General features: G+C 39.3%; 1 protein-coding gene across 2 annotated transcripts in view; it reads left to right on the top strand.

The window, feature by feature from the left end:
- The window catches only part of map2k6 (mitogen-activated protein kinase kinase 6), a 30,019-nt gene extending 18,733 nt beyond the window's left edge, over nucleotides 1–11,286 (top strand). For both annotated transcript variants that reach the window (XM_008437166.2, XM_008437167.2), the window contains exons 5-12: nucleotides 847–966; nucleotides 1,577–1,693; nucleotides 1,788–1,839; nucleotides 2,877–3,004; nucleotides 3,081–3,158; nucleotides 3,529–3,668; nucleotides 6,035–6,080; nucleotides 7,512–11,286. In XM_008437166.2, the coding sequence (XP_008435388.1) occupies nucleotides 847–966; nucleotides 1,577–1,693; nucleotides 1,788–1,839; nucleotides 2,877–3,004; nucleotides 3,081–3,158; nucleotides 3,529–3,668; nucleotides 6,035–6,080; nucleotides 7,512–7,589 (759 nt within the window). In that variant the 3' untranslated portion in view covers nucleotides 7,590–11,286. The remainder of the gene's footprint in view (nucleotides 1–846; nucleotides 967–1,576; nucleotides 1,694–1,787; nucleotides 1,840–2,876; nucleotides 3,005–3,080; nucleotides 3,159–3,528; nucleotides 3,669–6,034; nucleotides 6,081–7,511) is intronic.
- The last annotated feature ends 1,191 nt before the right edge of the window (nucleotides 11,287–12,477 follow it).

A 12,477-nucleotide genomic window follows, 5' to 3' on the forward strand; every position in this document is an offset into this window, starting at 1 on the left:
CAGCTGTGAGCGGGYGCAATCAGAAGACTGTAGTCTCTATGTCAGTTTGGACAACTGTGGAGGAATTCTCATGAGACTGAAACCAATAGCTAACTAGAGTAGGACTTTGGACCCGCGCGACGAACACCACCTACCTGGTCGTAACTGGTGTGCCCACCTCTGTAAATCCAAGAGGTTTTAAAAGATAGATGTGTGTGTTGACACAATGTTGGAGTGAGAAGATGTTTGCTTATGGCCTTAGAGAAGCAACTCTTACTGTGCATCCATTCGAAACTCATCATTCTACAGTCAGAAAGAATATACAAAACTGGAATTTAGACAACTTAGACTTGTAAAGTTGCATCTGCATGACTTCCGCAGCAACGTCTCTGGACCACGTCTGGAGAAAACCAAACACCTTGAACCAACCGTAAGTTGTGGTGATGGTGGATTGATGGTCWGAGTTTGTGCTGTAGTCACAGAACCAGAACACTTTGCAAATGAATGAGTATGCCGTGACCTCCTCTGCATACCAAAGTACTCTAGAGAGAGACGTGAGGCCATCTAATTGACTGCTGAAGTTTTTACCAATCAAAGTCATCAACAAGGTTGAAGATGCTAAACACAGCAGTAAATGGGCAACAGAATGACAGAGTAAAAGCAGAATCAAGCTGCTGTGAGAGCTACGATTCCTACAGACCTCAGTGAGCTGTGAAGAAGAGTAGACTAAAGTTTCTCCTCAACAGCTGCTGCTACAGTGCTACAGTTCCCCATGAGTTGCCTTTGTTAGATTCTGGCTTTTCCTTGCGTAATCAACACCAACTGTCAGTGTATTAATTAATTAGATTTCCTGTCGTTCCCTTCCAGCGGATTCGGGCCACTGTTAACACTCAGGAGCAGAAGAGGCTGCTGATGGATCTGGACATCTCCATGAGGACAGTGGATTGTTTTTACACTGTCACTTTCTATGGAGCGTTGTTCAGAGAGGTATGCTATTTTGCATGGACCCTAATGTGCATCACGGTGTTTATTAGGTGTCCTCTCTGTTTCAATGACGATTTTAAAGCATGTATAAGGCAGAGATTAGAAAAAGGAAGATAATTCAAGAATAAAATTGGAAACATGAGTTGTGTCAGAGACTTTAAATGGCTGCTGAAAAAATGTAATTTAAGAAAACCGCATCATCAGTGCTGTCGGTTTATATAAATAAAGAGTGAAATGAAGCAGATAACTTGTTTGTTCAACCATTTCATTAGACTGTAACTCACTGGATGTACTTGAATACAAGCAGGTCAAGATCATTTGAAATCGCTTCCCAGCTCTTATTTTATGACGAAAGATTATCATATTACATGCWGTACATGTATAACATGTACAGCAGGGCTAAACCTTTGTTTTATTCCTTGCTAACATTCTTGTGAGTAAAACCTCTTCTGAGGATTTTAACGGATGGAGAAAACTTCCTGCATCAGTGAATGAATGACCAGGATTTCCTCGTTTAGGTGTTTTTTTTTTTTAAACTTCCTGTCTGATGGGAATCCGTCTGGCTGCTTTGTGTCTTGATCTCTTTCCAAATCCTACCCCCATCTGTTGCCAGGGTGACGTGTGGATCTGCATGGAGCTGATGGACACTTCCCTGGACAAGTTCTACAAGCAGGTGATCGAGAAGGACCTGACCATTCCCGAGGACATCCTGGGAAAAATCGCTGTCTCTGTGGGTTACTTCACTAGCAGCGTCACATGAATGCGTGCTTTAGATATTTGCTATGCAACTCTCAGTTGTTTACTAATGACTTCTGTTAWWACAGATAGTAAAGGCTCTGGAGCATCTGCACAGCAATCTGCAAGTCATCCACAGAGGTAAGAGCCTGAGTGGAAACCCATTTAACTCTCGGAGATGTTGTCAATATCCAGTCAGCTGCTTCCTTCCTTCCTTTAGACTATTTCCAGATCCTATTAAAGGATCATAACAGCGTCTTTATTACTCGATACTCGAGAAAAGTTCTGAAATGTGAAGCTGTCTCTGGTGAAGAGCACTCTACAGGTTAAATGTCTTGGGTTTCCTGCCTTCTTAAACGTCAGTTAGGATCTTTTTGATGCAATTTCAGTCAGTAACTGAAAAGGGAAACTGTATACATGTCTTGCGTACTTTGATGCATGCGTTCAAATATAAAATGCTAGAATATGGCCTTCAAGAGGAGCCTGAGCATTCTTTCTGAGGAGGCGTTAGCATTTGGTGGAAGATGCAGACAGATGTTCATGCAGATGCATGAAAGGAGAAGTTAAGTGCAGCTACTTTGTACCAGGTCTGAACTGGTGCAAAGTAGTATGCTGTGCAAACACACATTTCTAATTAACTTTTAATTAAATAAAAGGTGCCTGAATAACAATTTGGAATTTTATTTTTTGTGCTCTAAAGTAATAAGTTAAATTGTTGCCTCAATATTTAAAAAAATGCAGTTTCAGTAGATTGAATATTAAGATGAATATTCTTATACCGTCTACTGTCTCGCAAAGCAGAGCAGTGACACTTTTAAATTATATAATTTTCCAAAAGAGGGCTAAAATGTCTTGTGTTTTTCAATAATAAAGTTTATAAGATTGTCATATTGTAACTAATCATATTTTTCTCTCAACTAGGAAACATTGTGCTGCACCATCAAAAATAGTGTCGGCTATTATTCTTTGTTTTTGTTTCATATTTTAAGTTCTAGTAACATACCAACTGCCATGCGTACTGATACACCAATTATAATATCTATTTTATATTTATTCTACAACCTTACTTATTCTTTTAGCATGTGAAACGTAAGAAGACAGCTTCTCATTTTTAAAACCAGCAAAAAAAATGTTCCCTAATCAAACAAAAACTGCTGTTTCCTCTGTTGTCTCTCCAGATGTGAAGCCCTCCAATGTGCTCATCAACACTCAGGGTCAAGTGAAGATGTGCGACTTCGGCATCAGCGGCTACCTGGTGGACTCTGTGGCTAAAACTATGGACGCCGGCTGCAAGCCCTACATGGCGGTAAGCAGCATCTTTTTCTAATAATGAACTGTAGTCGTTCAAATGTAAAATTTGTGTCTCATCTCTTCAACCTCAGCCCGAGAGGATCAACCCGGAGACGAACCAGAAAGGCTACAACGTCAAATCTGACATCTGGAGTTTAGGAATCACAATGGTAGGGCAATTAAGTAAAAATAAGTAACATCTGAACTGTTGGGAGAATACAGCACTGTCCACACTTGTTGCCACACCAGTTAAAGTTGTTGAAAAAAAAAAAATCTTAAAATATACACATCTTGTATTTCATTAAAAAAACTGTTGTTAGATCACTGGTCCCCACACTTACTGGCAAGAGGGGTTACAGTGTTTCAGTAATTCTTAAAGCTGAAAACTTCCATTTTGCTTTCACTTTTCACTGAGACTAACAGGAATTTGTGGGAATCCACAGCTATTTATTGTCTGTGTTCACCACAGCTCTGTGTAGTCGTTTGTCTCACCGTCGCCTTTATTTCAAGTGTAAGAAACGAGTTTGTGTGTGTTCACAGATCGAGCTCGCCATCCTGCGCTTCCCGTACGACTCGTGGGGAACGCCCTTTCAGCAGCTGAAGCAGGTGGTGGAAGAACCTTCGCCCCAGCTTCCTGCCGACCGGTTCTCCCCTGACTTTGTGGATTTCACCTCTCAGTGGTACGTCTTTGGGTCACTCTATGTTGATCCACTGCTCTAGAAGCATATGAAAACTTCCACAGATTAGACAGGAAATCATTAATTAGTATGTTATTGTTTCCTCTACAAGTTACTTGTTTACATCTGATAAAGTTGAATCATCTTTTTGGAAGATACCGAGTAAAAAWTGTTAAGAGGTCTAAAAAAGCAACCCAAAAAATTTTCAGTCACTGATTCCATTTTAATTGTTTCATTGAATGAGGCTTCATGTCACACGATAAACTAAAATGCAAAAATTTTCACTTGCTTGATTTATTGTTTTTCTTTTCTCTCTTTCTACCAAAACTGGTGTTCAGTCGGGTGCTTTGGTCCCAACTATCCCTTTTTTTTTAAAGACAATTTTGTTTATAGAGACTTCAGAATTAATTTTACTTGTTTCTGTTGTTTTGTTTATTTATTTTGCATATTTACCATGTCTGCCAGTTCCAATATTTAAATGTTCATCCGAATTGAATGTTTATTGGTCTAAGTGTTCTTATAATATTCTTCCATTACTACCGTTCTATTTCTTGAAGATTGTCTCAAACAACAATATTATCGTTTATCGCAATAAGTTCTGGGGCAATTAATYGTCGGGCAAAATGTATTATCCTGACAGGCCTACGATGTAACAGCTGTCAAAAAACTTTATTTTCTTCTTCCTTTCCCATAAGAGCAGAGGAAAGTTTTTACCTGACTGATCCAACCTGTTAGCACTAGCAGCCATTCAACGCATTCACTACAACGCATCRATTCTGAGCTCTGATTTGGATCTGTCTCTGTGTCCACCTGATGTTCATTTTTAAACTTGTTGCCTCTTATTTCCTGCCGCTGGTTTTGTTTCCTCCTTTCTCAGTTGCTTAGTTACAGATGCAAGCATTATGGTAACAGGAAGATRCAGCCAGTGACTGCGTGAGTTGCGGAGGGATCTCTTTAATATAAAGAAAGGTGTGAAAAGCCTAGTTTCTGCCTTTTCGTTAATCTAATAAGATCAGTCACATTTCTTGTTGATGTTTTAAGCTGACCTTCGGGTTTACTCTTCTGACAAATAAAGTAACAGCAGAAGTGGTGTTCCAGTTGTCGATATCCGAAGATACGGGCTTACCAAAACGGTTGGTCTTGTTGCTTTGCGGCTGGTTTCTAATCAGGTTTTTGGAAAACCTTGACCTGGCAAAAATTCTTTTTTTAGCCAGTTGTGAGTTGTGAGTGGAAGGAACAGTGTGATAGTAATAAGTGCACAAACTGCAGCGATAACTACGACCTTGAAATGTTGAAGAAAATCCGGGGAAGTGCAGAACCTCCAAACATTGATGCATCCAGTATGTGGACTRCATTCCTTGTGTTAAGCCTCTCCTGAACAGAAACCATGAGGATAAGATCTGGASCGTTGCTCAGTGGTCCAGAGTCTTTGTTTTAGATCATTTAATTAAGCCAGTTTCCTCAGTGATCACAGTAGACAGAGTGTTTTCCCATCTGACTCCCATCAGCTGAAGAGTATTTCTTATTTGTCATTTTGTACATATCAAAGCTATGTTGAGAATTTACAGGAAACTTGGCAGCTCTAGTKTTTGCTTGAATTAAGCTTTCGAGTGTCTTTTTTTTTTTTTTTTGCTGTGACAGCATTAATGAGGGGCAGTAAATTTTGACATTTGATCTTCAGCCTAAAATGTACAAWATGATTCAGAGAGATGTCGGTTAACCCAACGTCCTTTTGACAGTTTCCATTGATTTATGAAACATCCAAATCCTGCAGGTGTATTCCGATGTGTTTTGTGTGCTAATATTTAAACTCATTCAAACTCAGAGAMGTTTGCATAGTTACCTCCAGCATAATTGAATATTTAGATGAATAAAGAGCAGCAGGTGCTCGAGGCCTGTGAAGCAGGTTTGCACCCTGTTGATGAAGATTGTTTTATTTCCAGAATCCTGCCCTCTGTAGAATCCAGACCATCGCAGTTCTGTCTGCATGTGTGGGCTCTTTGTTCTGCTGCAGGATGATCTTGTACCAATCTGTTGGTGTTCTGAGCCCAAAGTAGCATAAACTGTCTGTGATATTCTGCTGCGACTCCAGCTTTCCCTGCAGAATGGACGTTTCTTCTCACTCTTCTGTCCTCGAATGATGGGCAAATGATTTCTCAGAAAATGGAGTCAGCTGATTTTTACCGGCAGAGCCATGCAGCTGTTCATGTTCCATCCGCCATCACACTAATTGACTCAAATCAGTCTTGCTCGTTTCCTGTGAACTGCAAAACTGAATGTGAAAGTACAGAAACAACTTGTTGCAATTTGTTTTAGAGTAATTCTGTATTTTGGTCTTGTTTTTTTTCTTTTTTTTTTTTTGACCACAGCTTAAAGAAAAACGCCAAAGAGCGGCCAACATACACAGAACTCATGGTGAGTTTCCTCTTTTATGTTCACCTTGTCCTTCTGTTAATTTCTAGTTTTCTTATTGTTTATTGTCTACTTCTCACGGCTATAATTACACACTACGGAGCTGATAAAATCTATAACGTATGTATACACATGACTGCAAAATTATCCTAAATGACCCAATTTTGGAAAAAAAAGGGATGTATACGCACAAGAAAGTCAGTCAAACAAAGAGCAGAGACTGAAGTAACAAAACACACACACACCCAACAAAACCAAACCAAACCACACTAGACCAAAGTGGTTATTTTGCACAGTGTAGCGGTCGATTACGTTACAATGAATACATATAGATACCAAACCTCTGCAGAGAGACGAATCATAGTCACAAAGAGATGACAAAATAACCAAAGAACATTTACAATAATGACATGCATAAAGAAATCTTCTGAAAAAATAAACAGAGAGATTGTCGTAGCCTATAGATGTTGAGCTAAAAAAAATAAGAGATGTACAGTGAGAACACACATTTATAATAGCCACACCTGTAGAAATATAAATCCACAGAAGGAAGAAATAAATTCTACATATGATCAGAAGGACAAATTGAACGATGGCGTATTAAATAAGACAACAAATCATGTAAAAGAATCTCGCAAAATGTCAGACAGCTGTGGTAGATRGCACCACAATGTAGCTAAAATTAGAAAACTTTATATATAATTTTGTACATGCAGATAGAYTTAGCATTGTCATTTCTGCAAAGAATTTTCAGAAATGATGGCCACTAGAGGCTGCCACGGCATTATWGAAAGATGCAAAATGATTTCCACAAGTTGTAAAAAAAATAATAAAGCAGGGAGGGAAAAGACACGAGTTTAAAGAGTAGATTCACACAAGAAAGGTCCTAATTAAAACATCTGAGGGATGAAATAAAAATCCTCTAAAACAAATAAAGTTAAAGTAAAAAATCAAACAAAAAATGGACTAAATAAGCCCATGTTGGCACTTTAGATAAACAAAACAACTTTGAGGTGAAATTTGACATGAAAGCCCCTAAATTGTTTTACTAAATAACAAGTGCATTAATAAATAAATCTTAAGCCTTAAGAACAATTAAGATACAAAAGACAGAAAGTTGCTTCTAAAGATAAAACATGAAGTGAAAAACAATTAGATGGAGCATATTAAATAAGAAAAAAAAGGCTTAAAAATGCCCATCATAACTGATCATCTTTATTCAAAACAAAAACAAGGGAGTCATTTCAAAATGACAAAGCAACTAAGAAAGACAATAATAAAAAAACTTGACATCAAAGTAAGGATTATAAGAAACTACAAAGTACAGAAAGCTAATATATCTTTATATCTTCAGTCCTGCTAGGGATGTAAGTCTGCCCTCATGAAAGACTCCTGATTTCATTCAGACTAAGCTGACCTCCGTCTCCTCCACAGCAACATCCCTTCTTCACCTCCCACGAGGCCAAAGAAACTGACGTGGCTAGCTTTGTGAAAGTCATCCTGGGGGACTGAGCTCTACATGCGCACGGCACGGAGGGAGGGAAAACCTAAAAACCCATCCTACAAAAAAAAAWAAAATAAAATAAAGCAGGTCTCCCTCTCKCCCCCCCTCCCCCACGCCTCCAGAGTCAGAACGAGGAAGACCAGCGGACGAAGTAGAGCGAGGAGGCGGCCTCCGCGTCTCCCCTGTGAGGTGGCGGGAGGGGYGGGGGAGACCTCGAGTATAATGTGGAATAATTCAAGGTGTCTGTATGCAAAACCTCCCTCTGTGATCAGATTTAGCTTCACCCACTACTCCCAATATTATTAACGAGCCTGGCCACGCCATCCACCGTCGTGGTCAAACTCTTGTTTTCTCACTGAAAAGCAGTGGAAGATGTGCAAGATCGTATAAAACAAACAAACAAAAAAAAAGATGGATGATGTAACGCTTTCTGTGTATAATCTAAATGTTTGCCTACTCGAAGCAAAAGTCTCGCATCAGATTAACTGACTGCATGTACAGAATATATCTCTGGCAGCCACAGATGGCCAATGATGAGCAGCTGTAGAACCTGATTGTAGACTTAAGAGCCTCCCCTAGTGGTCTTTAATAGGTACTGCAGTGCAACTGCTTTCCTCGCCAATGCCATCTACCTATGTGTTTTAGGCTCTTGGCTGCCTGTGAGTGTGCGTGATTGCGTGCGTGTGTGTGTGTGTGTGTGTGAGTGTGAGCTGAGGGATGTGTTCAAACGGCTGCAGGTGGAGGCAGAGCCAGAATGCTGTCCGGTTAGTTTGCAAACACGGCGAGAGGTCGGCTGATGCTCTGATGAAGCCGCTGTTCAGCATTTCAGGCCGTCGAGCTGCAGCAAATTAATCAGATTTAGTCATCAGAAAAGCTGTGAATATAATGAACTGTCTTTTACCAAAATGTCTGGGTTATTTTATTTTATTTTTTTTGGCCAGAAACATTTTGAGTGGTTTTCAGAAGAGGATTGCCCCTGATTTTAATGTGCATTTTATAGTATAAGTTGAGCCCTAAATACCTATCATACACTTGCTTTATGTGGAAGGGGCATCATTTCAAGAAATCTTGAAATTATTGTTAGATTTTTTTTTTTTTTTCTAAGCTTCAAGCTGCCGATTCCAGCTTTTCTTTAAGTACAAGAACAGGAATCTATGGAAATATGTCACTAACTCAGAGGGTAGGCGACTTCATGTTGTTTTGAGAGAGAAGATATTGCTTTAAAATAGCGTCTCTCGTTTTAAAAGACACAGCTTGAATGAAAAGTAAACAAGCCTATCAGAAAATGCAGTTTACAGTCTAAATAGCTCCTTACATCTTTTCCACTCTGTTTCAATTCGTAAAAATCTTGCTGATACTGAAAACGGTTAACTTTGAATCTTTGCGCGAACAGCATCCGCTCTGAAGAGTGATAGCGCAATCTGTTATTTAAGTTCCCAACTCCCTCATCACTGGTCATTCCTGATCAAGCTAATAATTGTCAAACTCAAGTCACCATTCGATTTCTTGGCTCCAGCTCCTGATCTTTTGTAGAATCACTGAGATCATCTTTCCAATGATGCTTCAAAATCAACAATTTACCCATTTATTTCCAAAGTTTGTGATTTACCTTATTCTTGCTTGAGTGTTGTCAGAAAATATAACTGTCTCGCACAAAACGGTAATTATGCAACAGCTGCTGCTTATTTCGTTCAGAAGTTCCTGACGAAAATGTAAAATGTTGGTTTATATCGCAGGAAGGGGCCGACACTAAAGAATTAGAAGTCAGATGAGCCTCTAGGACTTACTTTTAGCCAGAAACTGTAAATATTTGTCAAATATTTGTTTGCCTAGTTGGTTTTTGCACATATTTCTTTGAGTGTAAGGTAACCTTTCAAAGAACCGATCTCCCCTCTTACAGGATAGTGCCCCCTCTTACAGGATAGTGCCCAATAATTTGTTACAATTGTCCCGCTATTTTGCACTTTTAGTATATTATTTTCCTAGTTAAGGTTTTTTTTTTTTTTTGATTCGCATCTTCAAGCTCAAAGTAATTTGCCATGACAGTTTGAGCAAAGGGAAACCAAAGCATCGTCTTATGTTTGCACAAATGATAAAACTGTATTAATTCTGGTACAGAATGGCCGTACGAATTCGAAGTACTCCTTTGAAGCAACGGTGCTTAAACGTTTTATTTTCTGTCCCTTTTGCAAAGCCTGAACCAGTGAGCAGTGAGTCTTGTCCTGCAGTTTGATTTGTTGCAACTCGCGGTCTTGGTAATGCTGGATGCGGCTAGCTGTGCAGACCTCCACATGCTTTTACTTTCAGTGTGTGTTTGTGTGTTACATGGGGAACTTTGTCCCATATATCCTCCTTGTTTTCTGTACTGAGCCAATCACAACCCTCTCCACTCCATGCTCAACATAAAAGGAACTGGACATTGTTGCTATTGTTGTTGTTGTTGTTAATACTATATTAATGTTATTATTTAGGTTTACCCTCACTCCCTAATCCATCTTACAGACATATTAACTGCAGTTATTCTTATTTATTACAACTGCTGTGTCCTTCTGAAGACTTGAGCGATCCATCAGAGACTCTTCTTCGCTTGCCTCTGCGGCTGTGTGTGTCTTTTGTCGTGTTTTTTTTTTTTTTGGCTCAAACAGGTAAATGCTTTTACAATGTAACTTTTATGCCTTCTATGTGCCTCTATAATGTAAAAAAAAGAAATGTCTAAGAAAATAAGGATGATGCAGGGTTGGGCTCCCTCCCTCTTCACACGCTGCATGGCATCATATCCCCAGCAACCTGCCAGCTTTGAGGACTTTTGTGTTTCGTTGTGATGTTACTCTTGCTGAAGCTTGGGGGTGTTTGTACCTGTGCCTGTTGTCGCCTCGGTGGTTTCTGAGGGCAGAAAGCTTGAAGATGGTGAGTGAAATTTTTAACAATGCTCTCGCTTTGTCTTTAACCTTAAAACTCTCTTTTTTTATTTTTTAGTCACTTTGTTTTGTTGTTGTTGATTTTGACTTGTTTTGGAGCTCTTTCTGGGATCTAATGATGTGAGTTTATGCACTGTACAAATGCAGATTTTTTTAAATTTTTTTTGGCCTTCAGAACCAACTTTCTGTCAGTCTGCTTCCGTCTTTTTTTTTGTTTTGAGGTTTCCTGTTTTGTTGCAGGTTAAAAATCCTCTCTCCTTTCACCCCATAAGCCGGCCCTAGCTTGGCGCGGGCCTCGTGACCGTTAGCCCAGAGAACCTCTGGAGGTGTTAAAAGTCAAACAAACCGTCACCCTCCTCTGTTTGTTCCGGCTACGACGCGTTGGCTGCTCGTTGATGTTTTTACGTCTGTACAGCTGCCAATCGAGATGAATCAGTTTGTGGGTGAGCGCACCAAGGTGCTCCCTGATTACCACATTTCCATGACAAAATTAGCAAAATTCAAAGATTCTTTGTGTCAAATTGTATACAAAAAGAAATTTTCTAAGTATGACCAAAGAGAGGCCTACCAGGATCCTTTTATTCATCATCATGTATATGTGGTGTTTGTGGGTGTCTTAAGTGCCTAATGATGCTTTTTTGTCACAGATTTATACTTAAACACTTCTCTGTGTTCAGGCATGATCGCTGAACACCATCTTGGTCCTTCAGATCCTCCGCTGAATCCCCTGACACTGCATGTTGCTGGGATTTTTTGCACTGTACTGAGGACACACAATCTATATATATATATATATATATATATATATATATATATACATACATAAAACAACATTCAGTTGTTGAAGTTGCTGTGTGTACACAGTGGACTAGAGAGTTGGAAATTTTAAAGTCTAGCTTTTTTTTTTTTTAGTTCTGCTAGTTAAATTCTACTGGAATATCTTCCCTTCACTTCTTCAATCACATGTTTCGAAATTACTCAAATACACCACTAGATGTCAGAATCTTCACATGGTGACTTTACAATTAAAGTGAAAAAACACAGCTTTTACTGTTACAGTTAAGACTTACTAAATTATTTAAATATAAAAAAAATCTTATAAGAAAAAAATATTTTTGTTCTTAAGGCTTCAAGTCTGCAAATATTAAAGTTTGTCAAAGGAATGTAATTAATTGCAAAAATATTATTTTTTTTATTTATCTACCTGGTTTTAAAGATGCCATATTTGGAGTGTAAGGACACCAATTGAGCTAAATTGCCATTACAAAAAAAAATCTCAGGAACTCTTTTTTTTTTTTTTACCCAACTGTCCTCATTAAAATCAGCAGGTTCTGTCCCCTATACAATTTAATTTTTACTTGTTTGAATAAAGATCAAATTGGCTTGGGTTGTGCAGCTGGAAGATTTTGAAGTCCACCTCTGAGTAGCTAACCCCCCGCACCCCTCTAAAACTTAATGTTTCGGAGTGGCCTAGTCAAAGTCGGGTGTTAAATGTCACTGATATGCTAAATCCATCCATTTTCTTTACGCCCTTGTCCCTCAGTGGGGTCGGGAAGGGTGCTGGTGCCTATCTCCAGCGAACGTTTCGGGCGAGAGGCGGGGTTCACCCTGGACAGGTCGCAGGGCAACACGGAGACAGACGGGACAAACAACTACACACTCACACCTAGGGAGAATTTAGAGAAACCAATTAACCCGAGTCATGTTTTTGGACTGTGGGAGGAAGCCGGAGTACCCAGAGAGAACCCTGCACAGGGAGAACATGCAAACTCCATGCAGAAAGACCGGGGCCGGGAATCGAACCCAGAACCTTTTGCTGCAAGGCAACAGCTCTACCAACTGCGCAGATGCTATATTATGACTTTAAACAGCCTATTCATGATCAAAAACTTTTCGATGTGACTGAATTAAATCAGTTCTGCACAAAATTGTGGGCAAAAATTCTTCAGTTACCAAGTGTAGAGCCAAACTTGTGGGA

This window comes from Poecilia reticulata, linkage group LG19 (assembly GCF_000633615.1).
Source record: "Poecilia reticulata strain Guanapo linkage group LG19, Guppy_female_1.0+MT, whole genome shotgun sequence".
Lineage (NCBI taxonomy): Eukaryota > Metazoa > Chordata > Actinopteri > Cyprinodontiformes > Poeciliidae > Poecilia > Poecilia reticulata.